Here is a 25,081-nt window from a genome sequence, read left to right as displayed (position 1 = left end):
TTTTGCCAGCCCAACATGCAGATATAGCCATAGATGACGGTAGCAGGCCGTAGTGCAAAATAAGGGCTCAGGAAAACATTTGCTTAGTTTTTGACCCAAATCCCAGCCGGGCACTGGCTCGCATATAACAATCGGGTTTCTTGGAGACCGGCAGAGTCCAGCCTTCGGGTTACAGAGGCCAATCCGAGTCGGATTTTCAAGTGAAGGAGGTGGCCATTGCCAGTCGGATTAGAAAGTCCTGATACTATAAACGAGGGCGGCGGGAACCTTATCCTTCCCATGGATGCCAAGTAAAAAGCTCCCGTCTGCTTCCTTCGTTCTCCTCCTATTTGTTCTTCTTAGATGTATCTCTCCCTCTCTCACCCTTTCCCCTTTCTCTCCCCCAAAACCCCATCGGACTCCCCATCGCTGCCATTTCTCCCACGCTCTTCTCCCAAACCATCCCTACGCTTCCAAAACCCTAATCCCCCCACATTCCATCTCCGAACCGCCTCCGCTTCCGCGCCTGCCAACGAAACCCTTGCCAAATCCGCCATCCAGAGGATCTCCGAGAAGCTCCGGAGCCTCGGCTACCTCGCTGACGACCCCACCAAGTCCGCCGACCGCCCCCCGACCGGCCCTGGCTCTGCCGGCGAGATCTTCATCCCCACCCCTCAGGAGCTCCCTAAGCGCCGCGTCGGCCACACCATCGATTCGAGCTGGAGCACCCCCGAGCACCCGGTCCCCGAACCCGGATCCGGGGCCACCATCACGAGGTTCCATTATCTGTGGAGCAGAGAGAAGGAGCAGGAGAAGGAGAAAAAGGCTTCAAAGGAAGTGGTGCCGATGGTCGCGGAGCTGATGATTCCGGCAGAGGAGCTGAAGAGGCTAAGGAGTGAGGGGATACGGCTGCAGAAGAGGCTGAAGGTGGGCAAGGCGGGTATAACGGAGGGGATTGTGAATGGGATCCATGAGCGATGGCGGAGGTCGGAGCTCGTGAAGATTAAGTGCGAGGACTTGTGCCGGATGAATATGAAGAGGACCCATGAAATATTGGAGGTAACTTTCGGTACAAATTTGTCATTTTTTAGGCTTTTGTAATAGATATGTAGAAAAAATAAAAAAAAAATTGATAACTCCACATATTAATGGATTTATGGAAATTTGATGAAAAAAACCTTGGAATTCATCTTGTTCAGTTATGAAAATTCTCTGACATTGAAACTATCGAAAGGCATTGAACCACAAATTATGTTGTAGATCTTAACTTGCTACCTCCTAGGAACTACTGATCGAACCCAAACTATCAGTTTAGTCGTACTTAATTTCATTGCAAGCTTTCAAATTGTTTTGACACTTGACTTCTGAAGTAACGCCAGCAAAGGTTTATCTATATTTCATGTAAATGGGTTACTAAGACAATCTTTGAATTTCCTTTCCAATTTGTTTTTTGGCACTAGGGTTCGTGTAATGTATGATGGGGCTGTTGGTTGTCTTTATGCTGCACAACATATACTGCATTGTTGCTAAGTTTGTAGATTCATGCAATACTGTCTCTGAGTGGCAGTTATATGTCTATATCGGTTTATAAAGTTTGCCATTCTGTTCCAAATTGATAATTACAATGTGCACATTCTCTAATTTGCTCTTACTCCCAGAGAAAAACTGGAGGTTTAGTTGTTTGGAGATCTGGGAGTATCATTATTTTATATAGAGGGACCAACTACAAATATCCTTACTTCCACTGTGGAGATGAAATGAAAACGAATGCTGACGGAGAATCTCTGGAGTCTAGCATGGAGGACGGAGCATTGGATAAACAAGGGGTGAATTCCGTGCCCTCAAGTATTGTCAATTCATCGGCTGGATCTTTTGCTACTTCAGCTCGATCCTCTTTAGTTATTGGTATTGGATCTCTGAATAAGGTGCGACTCCAGCAACCTGGGGAAGCTCAACTTGAAGAAGAAGCCAATCGATTGTTAGATGGATTGGGCCCACGATTTACGGATTGGTGGGGATATGACCCTTTGCCTGTTGATGCTGATTTATTACCAGCCATTATTCCTGGATTCCGCAAACCTTTTCGTCTTCTTCCATTTGGCATAAAACCCAAGCTAACAGACAGGGAAATGACTACATTACGGAGGCTAAGTAGGCACCTACCATGTCATTTTGCATTAGGTGAAATTCAAGTGCCCCTCTTCTTTGGTTATTCACTGTATGCTTTGCTAGCTTTTTTTATGTTACATTCACATATTTGTGATTTGCAGGGAGAAATCGGAACCATCAAGGTTTGGCTGTTTCCATGATCAAGCTATGGGAAAAATGTGAGGTAGTTAAGATTGCAATTAAGAGAGGTGTGCAGAACACAAACAGTGAGTTAATGGCCGAGGAGTTAAAGGTAGGTATATTCTGCCACCTAATAATCTGCATTGAAATATAGTTGAACTGCCTATGCTTTTTATCCATCTATACGATCAATAATTTCTTCTTCCTAAGAATACTAATGTGTAGGCAATGATTATTTGAGGCCCAAATAGGATTGTTTGGTGAAACAGAATTCATGCAATAGATGTCATATAAATAGCTGGGACATGTCAATTGTAAAGGGAAATTAATTGGTATAAATATGTATATGCATATGTATTGTGCATACTTATTGCTTGTGTACATAATTTATTCATGGACCTCTCTTTTTGAAACTCTTGCAGCAATTGACCGGAGGAACTCTTCTATCAAGGGATAAAGAATACATCATCTTTTATAGAGGGAAAGATTTTCTGCCTCCTGCTGTCTCTCTTGCAATAGAAGAGCGGAGGAATGGTGGAATTGGTATACAAAAGCAGATGACTGATGGAAGTGGCCGGGTTGCCACTATAGATGCTCCTGAACCAGAGTTTGTTAGAGCTGCTTCTGTAGACGAATCCCATGGAAAAGCTGAAGAAAAAAGAGCCCTTTCCGCTGAAAGGAGGTTAAAGACATCTCTTGAAAGAGTAGAGACAAAGTTATTCCAGGTGAAATAGGATAATCAGTAATTGAATTCAGTGAACTTCTGAGTTTACAGTAAGCCTAACGGGCTGAAATCTTATCTGGCATAGCCCTTTATATTATTCCATTTCAGGTCATGGAAAAGAAGGAAAAGGCAGAAAAGCTTTTGAAAGAGTTGGAAAAACCAGTTGAGCCTCTGAAAGTAGAATCAGATAAGGAGGGAATATCAGAAGAAGAGAGGCACATGCTGCGGAAAGTAGGTCTAAGGATGAAACCATTTTTACTGCTAGGTGAGTTATCCAATTAAGTTTTTTGAATGTGTTTTGTAACCTAAGATTCTCGTAGCCATGGCTGATTGATGAAATTATATATGGCCAAAATGATTCCTTAAAGGAATTTGATGCTATCTCATACTTTAATTTAGATTAAATGAGAGAATCAACTTAAGAAGTCCTTTATAGTGGTCTTTTAGTGGGACATGAACTTGATATATGCATAATATTAGGCTACTCTGCTGGGCACAGTCATCACTTCTACTCTCCTTTTTTTTTGATTAATGTGTGGGATGTGTTCTCTGTTTGGCCAGCTCATATCAATGTCATCCTTTTTTTTATAAACTGATCTTGGTTATTGACTTAATCAGATGGGGAATGTTGACTTGATCCATGCCATTTCTGAATGGTTATGCATTGTTGGATGATGAACATGATGTCTTTACCTTTTAAAGTTATCTAAGCATCTTTCTGTAAATGTTCAGGCAGGAGAGGAGTTTTTGCTGGAACAGTTGAAAATATGCACCTTCACTGGAAGTATAGGGAACTTGTTAAGATAACATCCAAAGACCGTTGCATCGAAAATGTTGAATGTGCAGCTCGGATCTTGGAGGCTGAAAGTGGTGGTATCCTTGTAGCTGTGGAGAGAGTGAGCAAAGGTCATGCGATTATCGTATATCGAGGAAAGAACTACAGGAGGCCTTCAAACTTGAGGCCTCAGACATTGTTGAGTAAAAGGGAAGCAATGAAGTGTTCCTTGGAGGCTCAGCGCAGTGAGGTGAACCTATTTTTCTTTGCGAGTTATTAATTTTTTGTGGCTTTTTCTTGAATGATCTCTCAATTTTTTTTCTTTTGTTATCTAGTCATTGAAGCTTCATGTCCTGAACCTTTCCAGAAATATAGATCAGTTAAAGCATCAGATGGTGAGCTTTCCAGCCGTAGAATTTTTTTATTCCTAACTTTTGCAGTCTTATTTTAGTTGGAATATATATGTAACTCCTGTTTTTCTCATTAGTCTCAAGTTAAGGCTGGCTCATTGGAAGATTCAGTGCAATTGACTGAGCATGAAAGAATAAGTTCTGCTGCTGAAACAAATGATCAGAGTGGGTCCACATTAGAGGATAGAAATGGTTTTGTTGATTTTACTTGTCAGCGAGAGAGCGCCGAGGTATGCTTGCACATGAAGCTAAACAGCAAATAACACCTTTATGCATTAAATGGTGCTTATGATATTTAATATCCCAAGGCATGAGGTTTGATTATAAGTTGATGGTAAGGATAGATAATGTATGATGAATATTTATAACCAGAGTTTTAGTTGATCTCAACCATTTAGATTGCCATCATTGATTACAAAACCTAATCTCCAAGTTTTCAAACAAAGTTGATGATAAGGTAGCCTATAAAATAAATGTCTTATTGAATTTTCTTTTGTAAATTAGCATCAGTTGGTAGGCAAGTTGATGTTAGTGGTGTTATCCATAAGCTCTTGTTTAACCATGTTGATTGTGCCTATTAGTTCGTACTAGTCCGGTTTATATTATATGCCATATGGACTTTTTTGTTATGGTTATTAAGACTTTTTTTTTTAATAGAAAAGCATGTGGAGCTCATTTATGATATCAACAATGTCTATCTAAGAAAAATCCTAAATCATCTGTATTGCTGTACAGTATGCTATGTGATGTTCTGTTTATCTGTATTGTTATTGCAGATTATTATAGTGCTGCCTTTAGACAGTTAGGAAAAGGCCTCGGGGATATAATTATCATAGCCCATCATAACCATACTCAATAGGCCATAAATTTATGGTTGGAATCTTACACCAAAATTATTTACTATAGCCCCAGAACTGCAGCTATTAATTATTAATATTCAAATATGACCTAAATAGATATGAGATCAGTATCTGCTTTAGCAGATATCTCCTGCCTTTGTTCCATTATACACATGCACATTCAAGCTACTTGGGGCTCACCTACCATTTCATATCCGCTAAATATCTCTATATACAAAGAAAACTCTCAAGTTAGGACACGCTGAATGGGGACATCCAACAAATGAAATCGCCATATATATTTATGGAATGGGTCCCATACCATTTATGAGCTACATCTTTTGTCAGCCCATCTCTCTTCTTTCTTTTCTTGAAATCTGCATGCATGACACGTGCAAAAAAATACTAGTTTATCAATGGTGCTTATCCTCTTTTCTACATTTCTTATGGTACTGGGTGTTTGGTATGGTAGTCATGTATATTGACTATATTCTCCTTCTTTCAATCTACTATGGTCAAGGAAGTTCATGAAATCCATTCGGAGTCCATGCATTCAGAGGACCATGGTCATAACTCGAGGGAAAATGGAGAAATTGTCAATGCACCATCTAATATGGTTGGATCTGCATTACCTTTGAATTCTCTAGAGGTACATTCTTTTGCATTGGCCCCTTAAATATGCCATTCCATTCTTCTCATGATAGGGTTTATTGGAACAGCATAAGTTGATGATATCCAAGCATGAACACGGGAATTCTGAGACTGAAGTTGTGCGGTCTTTATCTGATACAAGGAATAACACAAATACACCCAATGATGAATCAGGATGCACTTCTGATGGCCCTGCTTTTCATCCAGGAATTTTTCCGGTATACATCATGATCGTCCCTCCCACTTGTTGCTAACACAAAGACAAGCCTGCCGCCCTTCCCCTTTTTCTCCCTTTGTTGCTTTATTAATTACCGTTTCTCTTGTGGTGGTTTTTGAACCTCTGATTTGCAGCAAGAAGCTCAGGCCTCATGTTCTACTACCAATAATATTTTTCATGATTCTAGCAAAGGTTTTGATTCATTATTGGTGGCAACACGGAGGGAACCTGACTCAATGGTCCATGGAGATGAATTGGAACAGGAATCTAGTGTTGAAATGCCTTTCAAAGCTTCTCCTCTTTCAAATCGAGAAAGGCTTATTTTACGGAAACAAGCCCTCAAGATGAGAAAACGTCCAGTACTGGCTGTTGGTAATTTTTAAAATCATTCATCATCCATTTTCTGATGTTAAGAAGGCGATGACTCAATCACCCTCCATAGTTTGCTTGAGGAATCTGTTCTCCGAACAAGGAAATTGTTGTTAATTACATTTGCATTTCATCTATATTTTCGACACACTTGAATAATTTGATTTTAGTATTACATGTGTCCATTGAGTATAACTAAAGATGCCATTTTCATCTTGCATAAGTCTCAAAATCAGTGAATATATCATGCATTTAGATATGGTATTGATATAAGTGGGGCTAGGTAGTTGCTAGATTTTCATGTACATTGGTCAAAGAATCATACTTCTAAGAAACCAAGCTTTCAGAACCCTGCGCATTATTCTTTGGATAATGGGTCTAGCATACTGGAAGCAGATACTTTAATGAATGCCTGTTCTCTCCAGGGAGGAACAATGTCATTTCGGGTGTTGCAAAAACAATCAAAACACACTTCAAGAAGCATCCTCTTGCCATAGTAAATATAAAGCACAGGGCCAAAGGGACTCCGGTACAGGAGCTCATATTTGAACTAGAGGTATGTGCATCCTCTTTAAACTTTGGCTAAACACGTCACTTGCCATCAAAACTCATTTATTAATCTCTCTACATCTAATTTCTTTTATGAACTCAGCAAGCAACTGGGGCAGTGCTGGTGTCACGAGAACCAAACAAGGTGATTTTGTACAGGGGTTGGGGAGAGAGAGAGACTCCTGGAGGGGTGAAGGAAGTAAAACCATTTAAAGGGGGCAGCAAGTGTGCAGTTTCTTCTCAGCTCATGGCAGCCATCAGACTTGAATGTGGTTTACAAAGCAATGACTTGAAATAGGTTATCTCTAGCGGTATGCTTCATCGTTACTCTCCTTTTCCAGCACAACTTCATTGGTGATGTAATTTGCCTACTTCTGAATGGATTCACTTGCCCCAGGCTCTGTTGCAGGATTTTTTAAGATATCTGCATATAGTTGTGGGTAGCCCTGTTGTCAGATATATCCTTTTGTTTTCTTCATCTGTAAATTAGTCTATATAAATTGTTTTTTGTCATACCAAAGTTTGGTCAAGTATCCATATTGTTTGTTATGGAATTTTGATTAAGGTTTCTACAATATTCACTATGGAATTAATGTTCAAAAAGACTCAAACTGAGTGGCACGAGTTTGTTTCAAATGGCTATGCATGGTGAAGACGTGTTGAGAGTAAGTTTCGACACTGTCGCCAGCCACGAGACTGGAAGGTTGTCTTACGGGTCTTTTCACAGCTTCATTCTTGTCTCAATTGACCAAGCATAACACAAATTATTAGCATTCGCTCTCAACATTCAATCTCCGAAAATAATGTAACGCAAACAAATGTTGGACCTGCTGGTATTACTTCTTGTTAAGGAGCTAACCAGTTTATATTTTGCAAGCCTAAATGGTTTAGCCTGTTTTGGTTCTCTAGATGAAGACGACCCATTGTTTCCAGGCCACTTGGAAGGTCTTCGTTACAACAACTTGCAAGCAAAAACCGCATAAGAAAGTAAGCAGTCGGGGGGACTGGATTGGGAGGCGAACCTGAGATTTGTTGATATATTTTACAAAAAAAAATAAATAATGCCATGAGAGGAAATTATATGATCTATGATATTTCGAGTAGATCATTATGTCCAAGTATGGTCAAATATGTTTCCACTAAACCTGGACTTGAACTTCAAATTTTGGCACCCATACCCGGTCCACAATCCGATGGCTGTAAAAAAAAGGCTTGAACTTGTATGGATCAGGTTTCAGGTTTGACTGGCAACGTTGGACCGGCCCAGGCCTGTACCCCTTGTGCCACATCTCATGGCTGAAGAGGGGTCAATCCAATAATTCTTATAGGGTCCATTTGGTTGGGGTTATTCTAGTATAGAAAATGAATTTCATATCATGTGATATATGAAAATTGGAAGAGAGAGTTGGTAAAAAAATTAATGGGTCTCATGTTTATTTTTTGAAAGGAAGGTGAAGTGAATATTATGGGAAGTTGATATTTAGTAAATTTCAAAATATTGATAATCTATATTTTTAAAAATACTCTTAATAAAGCTGCATCTATAATCATCGAATTTATTTTGATATCTTCTCGAATTTATTTAATAAAGAGTTTTTGTAAAAAAATTAAGATGTAGATGACATTATAAAAATGGCTATGTCATTAAAATCATTACATTTGGTTGGAGATGACAATGCTATCTTCGTATTAAAAAATTATTTTATGTTGAAGGACATATCTATAAATTTCATCATATTTTTATATAGAATTACCTCCAACCAAATGTAGTATTTTTTTTTCAGATTACAAGCCTGTAATTTGACACATCCCAACCAACCGAACCTTTCGAGTTACTTGAAACCTGATAGAATATCTTTTTTTTTTTTGGCCTACAATTGGGTATGGGTGTGAAGTTTTGAATTAGGTTTTCATCTAGTTTCAGGTTCTACACATGCAATTAGATTTGGTTGTGGATGGAGCCTGATTTGACCTAAGCCCAATTTGTTGCCGCATGAAAAAGCACACTTGAATTTCATTTTCTTTCTTTATTTTTTTTTTAATTGAAGTGAACATGGATAATCCGATTTTTAGCTTGTGATGGATTAGTAGACTGAGAAATCAAGATGGCTAACTTTAGGAGTATCGATTCTTCACGGTACATAGGCTGCACTGTAAAGTGCTATGCAGCCTTTGATGGCCAAGTTGGATAACCACCAAGCAAAGTGGTCCACTGTCATATACTTTGTCATATATGTGTTGTTTGATGGCCATATCTATCTCTCAATGATAGATACAGTTCGTATACTGCAAAGGATGCTAATTGGACTTTCAAGCCCTATGAAGCTTTTTTTTTTTTTTTTTGATGCAAAGCTCACGCTATGAACTTGAATGAAATGAAAGCTACATTGGTGAACCAAAAGAAATTTAATGGCATCAAACCACGAGGGAATCACGTATAAAACTGTAGGGACCCGTGCTTTTGCACGATGATTCCTGCATATAATGTACATACATTTAAGTTCTATCTTATTTGGTGGTTAGTGAAAGCTACATCGGTGAAAAAATTTAACAGCCTCTGACAAGAGAGAATCAACTCCAATACTGCATGGAACCCTCTGCATGGAACCCTGGATAATCATTGAAATAACATGGATCCGTCAACAAAGGCTAGTAAGACAACCTCCCAATCTCAGTGGCTGGAGAATTGTTTTACTTAGTATTTATCACCAATTTATTTTCATTTCTCTTATTTATTCTTTCTTTACCTTCCTACCTGTTGAATATTGGGTGCTGACACCGCACATCTAAATTAATATACATCTATTAAAATAGTTTTTGATCAATAATCGAAATGGTTGGATATCACTTTGTTATTCAGTTTCATCTAATATCTACATGAATTTAAATACCTGTAATCTTTAACTACATCATTGTTATTTCTTTGTATCTATTTCCCTCTACATAACTAAATAGTCTCACATACTCAAATTTAACTCATTATTTCTAGCTCATATTATCATGTTTATGCTGTGATTGGGACTTTGCAATAAGACACGACGGCAATATCCTTGTTTATACTGTGATTGGGTTGGGCCTTGATCAGGCTCGAACTGTTTAAGTTAAGGTTGGGCTTAAATGTAGGCTTCGAACAAATTTCAGGCTTGGTTCGGGCCGGCGCCTGGCTCAGCCTAGGCCTAGCCTGTGACCGTCAATAGGGCGACATAAACTTTTTTTGTCAATTGTTCTTTAGGATTCTAAGTAACATGATCTATTTGGGTATCCGCAAGCTGTATACTTCCAAAAAAGTTAGGTATTTCAGAGTTGTCACATCTGCTGATTCTGATGAATTCCGTCTCGTGCTGAAACAGTTAAAATTCTGGCCATATTCTTCTGCGCACCACAAAACCTGGTGGTCCTTAGAACGTGGGGCTGAGATGAGTGCAGTTTTGCGTTCCTTTTGATTAGAATCTTCATATAATTTTCCATGCCCCCATCATGAATGGTTTATCATCTACATCACCTTTTTCAGGTTATATGAGCCTCGTGCTTGCAGCATGGATTCCCAGGTTCAGCCTTGTTAGAACCCAGTAGTACTTCGCGAAAGCTTGGCATCTCCGTGGTTGATTTCTTCTGGCCCCCATTGTGCCATGTGGTGATGGACTTGCACAATGCGCGCATGCTGGAAAGTCACGGGCAAAACAAAAAAGAAAAATCTTACGGTATGTCCCCCCAAAATTAACCCAAAGAGACCGTATGTACCTGGATGTTCTATCTGATTCACGGGTGATTTTTTGTTTTTCTAATTAATGCTCTGAGTTCCAAGTCGCATTCCGCAGTACTCTCATTATTAAAAAAAAAAAAAAAAAGAAAAAAAAAAGGAGGTATTTTAAAGCCTTTGTGGATACAATATAGAGTACATATATCCCATCAAATCTTGGAGAAAGGATATATCCCATCAAATCAGTGCAAAGCTTTGGAAAAGAGTGATTGCTTTTTAGGATCAAATGGCCAGTATTCTCAGACAACAGCGGAAGCAAGGCGTGCTCTTTCCTACAGTGCTCGGCATGCGGTTGCTGGGCCTGGGGGCAATACACGGCGCACCGATAAAAGACTGGGGGAAGGCTGTGTTTGATTGCCGGCTCCTATTCATGCTGACGCCGATGCTACGTTTCGTTTCCATCTCATTTCATTTTCCATCGGTTGTTGTTTGGGCCAACACGATGGGGACCGGCCGAATAGCGCTCGTCCTCACGGGAACAAAGGGGAATTGAAAGGCCGAAAAAGGATCCAAAGGAGGACAGAGTATATTTCTTTTCTCTGCTCGCTTTCCACCGCGAATTATGAGCGGTCGGCGTCTGGCTTGGGCTCCACCTGCTCCCCTTCCCCTTAATTCCGTAGCCTCAAAATTTCGCCTTTTCACAGGAGCTGAGTCAGGAGAAATTAAGTAAATTCTGAATAAAGACAAATGGTAAAGATGGCAGAAGAATTGAGTCAAATAAAGATGTTATTAGGTTCGGACAGAGCCACAGCTAGGCCTGAATTCGTGTAGCTTTAGATTAGGTCGGCAGATCAAATGAAACTACGTGCACTTGGAGAGAGAACCGGAAAGATCATCATTGGTGTCTATGAGTTCCAGTATAATTATAGTATTGGGTGTAGAACATTAAACCATGTCAGTTCTAGTGCAATTTGACTATCCATCCATATCGTTTTAATCTATTTAGTGTGGAATGAGGGTGAAAAAAAGCTTTGTAGCTTTTCTGTAATTTCAAATTATTTTTTATTATTGTGTTATTCAAGCATAGAGAAAAATTATTTGGCTAAATAAGGCTAAGTATGTAGACTTTATCCAGATTTATTTATGACGTTAAAATAACTGAAATATGGTAAATGTATTGAGAGTGGTTTATTCCAGGTGATTCCATTTAGGGCATGTTTAGCTATAAGAAATTGAATTGTATAATGGAAATGGAAATAAATGACATCTATTTCGGTTGTTTGGTTATAATAGTTTCCTTTCTATTTTTGTTTTACGGGGACTGAAAGTTTTAGTCCCCTAAAAATCCAAACATTCGTATTTTTTTATATTAAAATTTATTTTATTTTATTTTTAATTTTGATTCCAACGACAAACCAAATACCTGACTACTCTATTCACATTCCAATCTATTTTGATTTAGATTCTGAACCCAACTACAAACTTAATGCACCATTAATCTTGATGAACTTATTCCACTACCAGATAAGATCTTAAAGTTATATATGCCTTGGGCATAAACAGGAAAGAAGGCCTGGAATGTCTTAAATAGCTATAACATGAGTTTCTCTATTCTATGCTAAAACCTTCTCAATCTTTCGTACTTGTCCTACAGTTTTGTGATGCCAATTCAAAATTTGCTCTCCTTGATCTCCACATTACTGTTTCAGTGGAGATGCAAAATCAAATTTTTATTTTGTTTATTTATTTCGTTTCTCTCTCTTTTCTCCACTTTCTCCAATAGTTGCACATATATATTGTACATGGGCTCAATGGTACCATCCAACGTGGGTCCTCTCCCAAGGGTAGACTACTACCCGTGCTCGGACAAGAGCCCACGTCTCTGTACGATGATGGTTGTAGTTGGTGTTGAAAAATATACGAAAAGGGGAGGCTTTGTCTTTCCCCGCACCTTCACCTCTACTTTACGCAGCTACTTTTTACTTGCTCATGTGAAGGAATTGGCATTGGATGTGGACGAGGGTAAAGGAGAAGAAAAAGCTGGCCGGTGTGTGGAAGTCTGTTTCTCTCACTCAGGTAGTCAACTATTACTCATCTGGAATGATCCTGAGGCATGGGTAGTCCATTTGATGCCAAAAATAATTTGATGCATATCCTTAGTGTCCATATATGATTCTTGTACGTGGTGCCAAGATTCTCAGCAAAACCTAAACAATGCAACATTCATATAACTAGTCAAAGATACGTACGTTGCATGAAATCGGATGCCCGAAAATAATTTTTTTAGATGTTATTATTTTATTTTTCAGATATTATTATATTCTTATTATTATTCAAATTATTATTAATAATAAATTAATATTTTAAAAATAATAATATTATAATAATTTTTAAAAATAATATTTTATTAATTAATTTTTAAAATTAATTTTTAAAAAATAATATGTTATTATACAAATAGTATTTTTAAATTAATAACAAAAATATTATTTTTTAAAATAATATTTTTATTATTATTTTAAAATTAATATTTTTATTTTTAAAAATATTATTAATAATAAAATAATAATATTTTTTTCTTTTTTTCTTTCTCTCCCTAAATATGTTTTTTTTTCTTTTTCCTTCCTTTTGCCGCCCCTGCCCTCATAGCATGAGATCCAGGTCACGACCATTCGCCCCGCCCCCACTGTGGCTCTGCCCCACCGCCGTTCACACTGGATGCACGAAAATAATTTTTCTGATGTTGCTGTATTTTTTTTATTATTCAAATTATTATTAATAATAAATAAATATTTTAAAAATAATATATTTATTATTATTTTAAAATAATATTTTGTTATTAATTTTTTAAAATAATTTTTTTAAAAATAATATGTTATTATTATTAATAGTATTTTTTAAATAGTATTTTTAAAAAATAATATTTTTATTATTATTTTAAAATTAATATTTTTTTCTGCTTCAAATTATTATTAATAATAAAATAATAATATTTTTTATTTTTTTCTCTCTCAAATATTTTTTTAAAATTAATATATTAAAAATAATATTTTAATTTATTATTAGTAATAAAATAATAACATTTTTTTTCTTTTTTCTTCTCCTTCTCCAAATATTTGTTTTTCTTTCTTTTTTTTCTTCTTTCCCCTTTCCTTCCTCTCGTCGTCTCCCCTCCCACCTCCCGCCCCCGCCGCATTCCCCAACTCTGGTGCCACCAACCCCCTCCCCTCCCCTCTGCGGCCCTGCATTGTCACTATCCCCTTCTGTTCCTTCCCTCGACCTCGACGAACCTGAGCCCCCACGGTTCCGCACGAGCACCGACGACCGCCCCTCGCCTCTCCCGGCTCTGGCGCCACCAACCTAGCCCCGCCCCACTGCCGTCCACGTCGCACCCACCGTTCGTGCCGCAGTCGGCTCCGCACGACCACCAAACCCCCTCTCCTCTCCTCCTCTAGCTCCGATGCTACCAACTCCCTTCTCTCCCCTCCCCTCCGTGGCTTCGTCCTACTGCCGTCCCCTCCTCTTCGCTCCCTCGGCTCCGTGAGCCCAAGCCCCTGCGCTCCATGCAAGCACCGACGACTGTCCCTCTCCTTCCTCAACTCCGGCACCACTAACTCCCCTCCTCTCCCCCAGCTCTGGCACTACCAATCCCCTCGCCTCCCCTCCTCGGCCCTGACCGCAGGCGGTCGCTGGTGCTTGCACGGCCATCGATTTGGAGTGGCCGAATAGGGAAGCTTGGATAGTGACTGGGGTTCGCCGGTGCTCGTGTGGAGCCGCGGGGACTCAAGTCGCGACGTTTCGTAGGGAGCTTCATTAAATCGATGGAGGTTTTTAATGCTTTTCTGTCTAGGTGGTACAACTAAACTCATTTGAGGAGCTGAGTTGGCAACACCCCAATATTCTTCCATAGAGCATTGTTATATATATATATATATATATATATATATATATATATATATATATATATATATATATATATATATATATATATATATATATATATATATATATATAGATGATTGCATGAGGATTGTACTTTTTATATAAAAGTAGGATTTATTTTTCTTTGCATGTATTAATAATTGGATCATACAATGATCAATTTGAAATATGTGTGGAGTATGATCCAATGATTGACGTCATGAAAGGAGATCATTCATTCTTTTGTGCGAAAGATACACAATCCGAACCTGTTTAATTTGACAAAGAAAGAGATTGATAATTATGAGCTAATGACCTGAGATCAAAACTATAAGCATTTCCCAGTAAAGCCATAATAAAGATGTTTGTGAATGGAAAGAAATCCAAAGATCAAAAAGGATCACTCTATAATGATTTTTATTTTCGATTTAGAGACTGTTTGAATAATTCCTTTATTAGATCCCTGGAGCTGGAAACAGGGTTTCCAGCAGTAAGAAATACTAGGCTCAACCTGCTTTATCTGTCTCTCTCCTAACCTATTCTCATAGGAAGGGGGAAAAAAATGAAAAGAAAAGAAAAGTTTCTAGGTTTTTTTTCCCCCTCTGGTGGTGTTTGGTCTTTTTCTTGATCGTCTTGTCTCCCCAATCCATCGCCCTACAATTTCGAACCTCTTCTTCTACCGACCCCTCTCCCGCTTTCTCTCATCAATGGGTCCATCTACTTGAGGTTTGCTACGATCATAATCGAGGTAATTAGAATTTTTTTTTTTTGATACCTGTGCTTATCAAGATATGTTTGATAGAGAAAATGAGAATGAATAATTGATGAAATACTAAACACATTTTTGGATACAGGTAACAACATTTTTATCTACTCATGTTGTTCGTGTTTCTTCCCTAAGATAGCTATTCGTGTGGTATATATGAAAAGGCCAGGATTTATCTTTTCGATATCACCTTTTTCTTCTATAGACCATAATAATAGATTTTGAAAATAAGAATTTTGGGTATGTTTCCTTGATTCAATTGTAGATTCCTCCTAGGACTGAGCTCATGCAGGGTTGATAGGATTTGATCGGAGTAGTGCACACTTGTTAGGAGTTTGATAAGCTAATATCTTGCAGATTTGGCTAACTTTATTACTTTCCATTTTCCAACTCCCTTTCAGCTTGTTGCGGTTTGTTTCTGATTGACATCGGAAGACAAAGAGGCGCAGCGCTGGAGCAACCTACAAAAAATTTTGGATCGAAAGATTGTGCTCCGACGAGGACTCTCCGACGCTCAAGTCAGAATGCGCAAATAGAAAAACAGAGTTTTTAGCTCTCTGAGATAGATTACTTATTTGGATCCTCGAGGTTTGAGTATTTATAGAGGAGATGGTCGTATAATCATTCTTGAAAGATAGGCTGGCCGAATCTGATGCAATTATTTGGTTGTGATTCTCAAAATCAAGTGATTGCGCCTGCAAGATTCTCAGGACTAGACGGTTACACCCAGATAGGATTGACAGCTGTGGTTAGTTGGTGCCTGCCTTTTGAACCAGAGCCTGATCAATCTGCTTTCGAGGAGAGATCAGAGAGTGTGGTATGTCGATTAGGGCTCGGAGCTAGTTGTCGGTCAACTAGGAGTTGGGACTGATAGTTTTCCGACCAAAGCTTGGTTAGATGGATTGATCGGAAGACTAACTGACTCGCAGTTGTTATGCTTACCAGAGATTGTTTCGATATGCAAGCCGAGTAGGGATCGGATGCGACTGAAGATCGACCAGCAAGTTCTCCGACCAAAGGTCGGACCAAACTTTTTTCGTCAAGGATTCAAACAAAGAACCATCCGACTAGGGGTCGGATCAAAGACTGACCGACTAGGGGTCAGACCAGGCACACGCCGACTAGAGGTCGGACGAGTCATTATCAATCATATGGATGCACTGCTTAAGGTGTACACTCCGACTAGCTCTTTTAGATCAAAAGTTCGATCAAGAACATACCAACGAGGGGTCGGACAGAATAGCCTCCGACCGAGGGTCGGGACAGACATTTGTCGATCAGGGGTTGGGCAAACCACAATAATTAGACTGCTTGAGAGATGTTGATATGGACCCAATAGATCATAAGGGGCTTGAATCTTCATACATCATCGGTCCATTCCAAATTACTCCTAACACATATCCCCTACTCCCAAGTCCGACCTTTGGTCGGACTATGGGAGTATTTATTTTGGTATTCTGAATGATCAGAGATGTAAAGAGCTCTTTTTAAATCAAATATTTACATATAATTTTTTAGATAAAAAAATTATCGAACTAATGATGAAATTTTTGAAATCAGCGCAGATGCCACTTTTCTTAGCTGAGATGCATTAAATGTGGAGACTGTCGGCCAGTTTTGAGCTAATAAAAGCTTGATGCATGGTCCATTTTAGAAATTCATTCTAACTTGATGTCCTTTGAGAGACGTGTGTCCTTCTATTTAAAGGGATGACTTCTTTTATTTTTTTTCCCTTACCCTACTGACTCCTGCAAAAGTCTTTCTCCCTTTGCCACTTTTCTTACTTCAAAGCTCCCACAGTTAGTTTTTCTTCTTTCTCAACCATGTGAAGGACTTGTTTCCCATCATCTCTCTCCTCTATTGCGTGAAGGGCTCTCGAAAGATAGTCATTTCCTCTTGATCCTTTACTCGAAGGTAAGTCCCTCTTAACTTCTTCTAGGTTTTTCTTCTTTTCGTTTCTTCTTAAGTTTCTGTCTCCATGATGGGTTCCAAAAGCTCTGTGAGTGAGAGACCCATGCGAGAGAAAGTGAAGGATTCAAAAAATCCTAAGTTCAAAATCAGCCTTTTGGTCGGACCTGGTGGGATCCAATTCCAATTGACCTTAAGTGATTTGGAGTTGCTTCGAACCCAATATTCTATTCCAGACGAATTCTATCTTAAACTTTTTGATTTCGTTGCTCGAGTTCACAGTCCACCTTCGGGCCGATTAGCGGTGTATGAGAAAAATCTTCAGGCAGGTCTTAGATTTTTTTTTTCTTCATCTTTGAGCTTTTTAGGCTTTATGGGATTGCTTTCTGTGTTGTATCCCCAAATTTTTTTAGATATATCATAGAATTTTTTGTTCTTTATTCTCAGATGGAAGTCCAACCTTCGATTCTTCTTTTTCAAGCTCTCTTTATATTGAAGAAATATCCATACGCCGACTGACTGTATGTTTTCTCTCAGAGGGGTGTTACTTTTTTGATCTCTGGCGCTCTCTCATCCATTCATGGATGGAAGAGCCATTTTTTTTTTATTTCTTGTACTTTGATAGATGATTGGGAGCTTTCGGACTGGGGTTGGATCGAAGCTTTATCCTTGAAGTCTGTAGAGTTGAGTGCCAAGGAACAAAAAGAACTTAGGGATCTCTTGGATCACAACACTCCTCATCTGGATGAGCTTTTGTCCGATGAATCTTTTTTCTCGACAGAGCTTTCCTCTAGCGAATCTAGGAGTGAGTGGGATCGTTTATGCTTTATATATATATATATATATATATATATATATATATATATATATATATATATATATATATATATATATATATATATATATATATAGCTTTCTAACCCGATATTTATTGAACAACTGTAGAAATGTAATCTTTGGCAAAGGATATTGCAAAATTGAAGGCCTCTCTTCCACAGAAGAGAAAGACTTGGGCCGTCAAAATCGAGAGAAAGAAAAAATTGAAATTTGTCGAGCTCGGCCAAAAGCCTGTCACCACCGACCAAGCACTTTCTTCCAAGATCAGAGTAGTTTTGACAACACCTGCATCTACTCCGACCCTAACCGTCGACTCTCGAGAAGGGATCGTCGAGCGACCTCAGCCTTTCAAGTCTTCTGCTCGGACAAAATCTTTTAAGAAGATCGACGATGATGAGGCCCTTCTCGATGATATTTCGGAGGGTCAATTTTTTCAAGATTGGAAGGCAGTCTGAAAAACTGTCAAAAATTTTATTATTCTGGTAGAATTAGAGCAGATAGACAAGATGAGCGTTTCCAGTCTGAGAAAACTATCCTTGATCGTTGGCCACCAGGTATAGTATTTATCCTGTCATCCCTCTTTTCTTTTTTAATCATCATATTTTTTCTAACTTAGTCGATTTGAATTGCAGCTGCTCCATGTTCTTGTCAACCTGTCGGACTGCTCGGTCAGGGAGGCATAGACGCGAGAGGTTGAGAAGAAAGTCGAGATGGATGCTCAGATAGTTCGGATGAAAATTAAGAAACTAGAGGCTGAGATCAAGCATCTGTAGGGGGCCCTCGAGCAGGTGGAGTTCGATCTCGCCATCACCCTGAAGAGGGAGAAAGAGGTGGAGAGAAGGACTGAGGAGCACATTCAAGATGCGAAGCGCTCCTCCGTCGAGAAATTCAAGGCATCACTTGCCTTTGCTGAGGAGATGGCTTGAGCAGTTGAGATATTTAAGATGTTTGAAGAATACCACGACAGCTATGTGGCCTTCAGCAAGAAGATTTTTTATCAGACTCACAAAGAAGACTGGATCGATTGCTGAAAGTTGATAGAGGATGAGCATCCGGAGCTTGATCTCGCTTTCTTGGACTATGAAGATGAAGATGGCGAGGAAGTTCACACTGCCTCTGAGCTTTCCATTTTTGAGAAGGAGAACTTGCCGAGCCGCCCTCCTTTTCAACTAATGATGCAGGTATCTCTGATCTTTTTTCAAATATAACTCTCCAAGAGAAGGTCAGAGATTAAATACTTGTATTTTTTGTCCCCCTTTTGTTTCTTTATTTTATCTATCTCTGTAAGAAACTTTCATTTAATGAAATAAAATTACGAGCTTTTTGAATTTATTATTTTTAATTATTTGCATAGTTGATGAATGATGTTTGTAACATTGGTCCGATAGCTGCTGCTTTTTTACTAGCCACTCCTCTTCCTCCAGCGATGGCGGTCAAGATTAAAGCTCACATTAAGAGCCTGAGAAGAAACTTAAATTTTTTGAAGAAAAAGCTATCGATTGGGGAAAGAGACTGTGAAAGGCTTAAAAGAACTTGGTGAGGCCGAGAAAGAAGCCAGTAGACTTCAACAAAAAGTTCGGTGAGGAGTTGTAGCATGTAGCGCTGAGAAGGCATAATTAACTGAAGAGATGCAGAGGATATTCGATGCAGCAAAAAAAAAGTTTTGAGGCGTGACGATGAAATTGACCGTATATCATCGTCAGCTTGACTCTGCTCATGGAGAAATCCATAACTTGGAGTCTCTGATTAAGTGTAGGGAGTTTGGATGGATGAGGTCCGAGTGGATATTGCAAATTCAAGATGAAGTCCGCAATACCAGAGAAGAAATTTTAAAGTTGCAAAAGACATTGGATAGCAAGAAGATCGTCGCCGTTCCCAAGGATATACAATAGGGAGGCATCCAAGCAACTGCTCCCATCACCGACGTTGCTCAAATGTCTTTTTCGATCACCCATGGCGAAAGATCTCGGTCGGGAGAACGGGAGCCAAAAGGTTGATCTTCGATGGGAGGAGAAAGAGTTTCTTCTTCCCAATCTTATGAGCAGCTAATGAATAGTTTTTAGTAACGATCCACATGATTTTTGCTGGCGGACGTCATTCCAGCTACAGCTTTTGTCAGAATACAATTCAAATTTTGTACCCATAACTTGATCTGTTCAAGTTGCCCAATCCCAAGATGGACATGGATGATGTTTTGATGCAGCTATGTGAGAAGCGAGGGAATACTTATATATTTTTCAAATTCATAATTTTTATAGAGCGCAGCGCGTCGAAGATTTTGATCATGGGATAATTTTCAAGGTCGACGAAGTGCAACCAATCGACGATGCCCCACTAGTCGAGTAGTCAACTTTTTTCTTTTCTTCGTTTTGTCTTTTCTTCATTTTGTAATGTCAGACAAAAAGCTGACTAGACTCTTATAAATACATTTTGTTGGAACAAAGTAATAACTTTTTCAACCATGCATTCATTTTTTTTTCTTTCATGTTGTTATTTTCTGAATCACACTGACTCTACATGGTCATCGTAAAAGTTTTAACTTAACAAAATTTTAATTTTCGTAATGCTACTCCTTTACTTCTGAGTCTGAAAATCAGGTTGAGGGAGTAGCTATATGACGCAAGTCCTCAAGTTATGCATTGGTACCTTTCTTTTGCCTTTAATGCTAGAATAGGGATAGTTATAGCCGATCTCAGACTTTTAGAATTTTTAGGTTGATTAAAGATCGAGTTTAAATATAAGTCGATCAAAAACTTTTAGCATCTCAAGGTCGATCAAAGATCGAGTTTCAATATAAGCCAATCAAAGATTTTTAGCATCTCAAGATCGATCAAAGATTGAGTTTAAATATAAACCGATCAAAGACCTTTAGTATCTCAAGACCAATCAAAGCTGAGTTTAAATATAAGCCGATCAAAAACTTTTTACATCTCAAGATCGATCAAAGATCAAATTTCAATATAAACTGATTAAAGACTTTTAACATCTCAAGACTGATCAAAGGTCTAGTTTAAAAATAAGTACATCAAAGGTCTTTAACATCTCAAGGCTGATCAAAGATCGAGTTTCAATATAAACCGATCAAAGACTTTTAACATCTCAAGATCGATCAAAGGTCGAGTTTAAATATAAGCCAATCAAAAAATTTTAACATCTCAAGGTCGATCAAATATCGAGTTTAAATATAAGCCCTTCATTGGTATTACTCTCACTTATATGTGGAAGTACCGATTTTGATAAATTGGAGCGTTCATTCATGCATATACTTCAGTAAAATTACAATATCACTAGCAATACATATGGAGATTAGTTGAGTTTCATGTTCTTTGGAGTGGAGTTCCAACAAGCTACCTCAGTTTATAAGTTCTAGGGCATACCATCTCATCCACTTGGTAAGGACCTTTTCAATTAGGTGATAGCTTTTTTCGCTCCATAGGCTATGAGACATCGATGCGCCATAGCATCAGATCGCCGACTCAAAATTTCTTAGACTTGACTTAAAAATTATAGTATTTGGCCACCCTTTATCGGTAGGAGGCCATTCGCACGACAGCTCGTTCCCTACTCTCCTCAACTAGATCAAAGTTAGTTCGCAACCATTCCAAGTTGGTGTCCTCGTTGTACTCCTTGATCCTGAGAAGAGAAAGTCCGATCTCAATCGGTATAACTACTTCAGTTCCAAATGCAAGGTTAAATGGAGTTTCTTCGATCGAAATTCTCTGAGTTGTTTGGTATGCCCACAACACATGATACAGTTCGTCCATCCGAAACCCTCCAGTCTGATTAAGTCTAGCTTTCAGGCCTTGCAAGAGAGTCCTGTTCGTCACTTCAGCCTCTCTATTTGCTTGTGGGTGTCCAACTGAAGTGCAGCGTTGTTTAATTCTAAGATCTTCACAGAATTTTCGGAGTCGCAAGCCACTAAATTGCCTGCAGTTGTCAGTTACCAGCATTCTCAGGAGACCATAATGGCAAATAATGAATTTTTAGATGAAGTTTTTAACCTTAGTCTCTATTATATGGGCTAGGGGCTCGACCTCCATCCACTTTATGAAGTAATCAATGACCATCAAGAAGAATTTGTGTTGTCCTGAGGCTTGAGAAAAGGGATCCAAAATGTCCATTCTCCACTGAGCGAAAGGTGATAGAGCGGCGATAGGATCAAGGGGCATCGCTGGTTGATGCTGAACATTGAAAATCCTCTGACAGCGATCGCATCTTCTGACAAAATTGGAAGCATCCTTTTGCATTGAAGGCTAATAATAGCCTTGTCGAAGGATTTTGTAAGAAAGAGTCTTTGCGCTCAAATGATTTCCATAAATCATTTCATGGACCTCTCTTAGTGTATAGCCTGCTTCGGATGGTCACAGACACCTTTGAAGTAGAAGAGAGAATGATCGCTTATATAGCTTATCGTCATGAAGCACATAGCAGGCAGCCTACTTACGAATTTTTTAAGCTTTCTGGCTGTCAGATAGTAATTCATCTGACCTGAGGTACTTTAGCAAGGGGTCGATCCAGCAAGGTTCTTCATCAATCTGCTGGACAGCAAGAGATTCTTCTAGGTTTGAGGTTTCCAATATCTTGATGTAAGTTTCTTTTTGAATTTAGATGGTAGAGAGACTGCTAGCTTTGATAGTGCATCCGTCTGTATATTTTGTGTCCGAGGTACCTATTGGATATTAAAACTTAGAAAAGATGTGGTCAGTTTTTTTATCTTTTTGAGGTACCTCTTTATGTTTTTCTTTCGAGCTTCGTATTCATCCTTGACTTATCCCATTATCAGTTAAGAGTCACTGAAGACCTTCAAGTGTTTGGCTCTCATATTCTTTGCAAGTTTGAGCCTGAAAATTAAAGCCTCATACTTTGCTTCGTTGTTGGTGGCTGAAAATTTAAACCATAGAGCATACTCCACCACATTACCTTTCGATCCGGTTAAGATGATCCCAGCTCCTGATCTCGATGAATTGGAAGATCCATTCATATGAAGAATCCACTGATCTTCAGGATTATGGTTCATTTTTATTTATTCCTCTAGCACTATTGAGCTATCCTCTGAAGCCTCCGAGCCCTCCTCATCAGGGATGGTGCACTTAAAGATGAAGTCCACCAAGACCTGAGATTTAATTGAAGATCATGGATGGAACTTAATGTCGAACTCGAAAAGCTGTAAGGCCCATTTTGCAACCCATCCCGACGTGTTCGGACGATGGAGGACTGCTTTGATCGATTGAGCCGTGAGTAATACTATTGTATAAGCTTGAAAATAGGAACAAAATTTTTTTACCATGACGATCAGAGCGAATATTAATTTTTTCAACTTTATGTACTTAGTCTCTACATCTTGAAGGATCTTACTTGAGTAATACACTGATTTTTGGATTCATCCTTCTTCCTGGATAAGAACCGAACTAATTACTGCTGGAGATACGACAAGGTAGAGTAGCAATTCTTCTCCAGATTGGGGCTTTGTAAGTAAGGGTGTTGAGCTAAGGTACTGCTTCAACTCCTCAAATACTTTCGGACACTCAATTATCCATTGAAAGTCCCTCGGTTGCTTGAGGGTTTAGAAGAAAAACAAACATCTCTCAACTGATCTGAAGACGAAATGATTGAGTAAGGTGATCCTTTCGGTGAGGCACTGGACTTTCTTTACATTTCTTGATGGGGATATCTCTAGAATCACCTTAATCTTCTCTGGATTCACCTCAATTCCTCGTTGGAAGATCATAAATTCGAAAAACTTTCTAAAGCTAACTCTGAAGACACATTTTGTGGGATTCAACAGTATCTGAAATTAGTGCAGGATGCTGAAAGTTTCTTGGAGATCGGTTATGTGATCTGGGGTGGCTCAACTTGTTACCAAGATATCATCAACATAGATTTCTATGTTGCGATCAATTTGATCTTTGAATATCTTATTCACTAGTCCCTGGTATGTTGCCCAGCATTCTTTAGCCCAAAGGGCATCACTCTATAATAGTAGATCCCAGAGTCAGTAATAAAGGCTATTTTCTCCTCATCCTCAAGTGCCATTCGAATTTGGTTATAACCGAGGAAGGCATCCATGAAGGTGAGTAGCTCATGCCCAGAAGTGGGATCCACTAATTGATCTATTTGAGAGAGTGGATAGCTGTCTTTGAGACAAACTTTATTCAGATCAGTGAAGTCAATACATATACATCATTTTTCGTTCGTCTTCTTGACTAGCGCCACATTGATGAGCCAGTCAGGGTATATTGCTTCTCGGATGAAGCTGGCCTGGACCAGCTAGTCCACTTCCTCAACAATTACTTTTTGATGCTCTGGGGCAAAACTTCTCTTCTTCTGCTTTATAGGACGGAAGGTCGGATCTACTTCCAAGTGACGGGTCATCATCTTTGGATCTATGTTAGGTATATCTGTCGCCATCCAAGCGAACAGGTCTGTATTTTTCTACAAAAGAGCAGTTAGTCGAGCTTTAGTTATCTGATCTATAGATGATCTGATTTTCATAATTTGATGAAATTTTTTTTTTCTCAGAGGGATCTTTATTAGATCCTCGGACGGTCGAGCATGCTTCTCAGCTAGATAATTGTGGGCGTCTAAATCTATTGGGAGTTCAGGTTGGGGCACCACCGATTATTCCTTTGCCTGCAGCTTAGCAGCGAAACACTATCAGGCCATGGCTTGATTGCCTCAAACTTGCTCCACTCCAACTTTCGTCGGAAACTTCATCATCAAGTGGTAGCTCGACACTATTGCCTTCAGCACCTCTAGACTTGGTCGGTCAAGTATTGCATTGTAGGCTAACGGTAGGTTAAGCACAAGAAAATCAACGTGGATGGTCACCTGTTTGGGTTTGGTTCCCACCGTAAGGGATAATTTGATGGTTTCCTCCAAAATTATCGAACTCTCGAAGAAACCTTGAATCAGAGTACTGAATTTATTTAACTGTTCTGGAATAAACTCTATTGCATTGAAAGCAGCAAAGTATAAAATATCGACAAAACTTTCATTATTAATAAAAATACGGTGTACATTATAGTCAGCGATATTAACAGTAATAACCACCACATCATTGTACGGGATTTGTACACCTTCAGCATCTTGTTCGGTGAAGATTATTGGCTTCTCGAGCCGAGATCTCTTTGCTGCATGCGGCTTGATT

General features: G+C 38.9%; 1 protein-coding gene across 2 annotated transcripts; it reads left to right on the top strand.

Moving 5' to 3' along the window:
* The first annotated feature begins 200 nt into the window (after nt 1-200).
* LOC105050283 (CRM-domain containing factor CFM2, chloroplastic) lies at nt 201-7,391 on the top strand. Of its 2 annotated transcripts, none has more exons than XM_073261644.1 (13): nt 201-1,038; nt 1,638-2,160; nt 2,250-2,380; nt 2,691-2,993; nt 3,101-3,257; nt 3,725-4,017; nt 4,103-4,162; nt 4,255-4,407; nt 5,537-5,632; nt 5,721-5,885; nt 6,019-6,256; nt 6,679-6,809; nt 6,906-7,391. In XM_073261644.1, the coding sequence occupies exons 1-13, from the start codon at nt 343-345 to the stop codon at nt 7,098-7,100; spliced, it is 3,141 nt and encodes a 1,046-aa protein (XP_073117745.1). In that variant the 5' UTR covers nt 201-342; the 3' UTR covers nt 7,101-7,391. The 2 variants fall into 2 exon arrangements, with proteins under 2 accessions (XP_073117745.1, XP_019708093.1); XM_019852534.3 differs by having other exon boundaries at nt 203-1,038; nt 5,537-5,665; nt 5,736-5,885.
* Nucleotides 7,392-25,081: the final 17,690 nt, after the last annotated feature.

Source organism: Elaeis guineensis, chromosome 8 (assembly GCF_000442705.2).
Source record: "Elaeis guineensis isolate ETL-2024a chromosome 8, EG11, whole genome shotgun sequence".
Classification (NCBI taxonomy): domain Eukaryota; kingdom Viridiplantae; phylum Streptophyta; class Magnoliopsida; order Arecales; family Arecaceae; genus Elaeis; species Elaeis guineensis.
The sequence above is the reverse complement of the archived record's forward strand: the minus strand, read 5'-3'. Positions and strand labels throughout refer to the sequence as shown.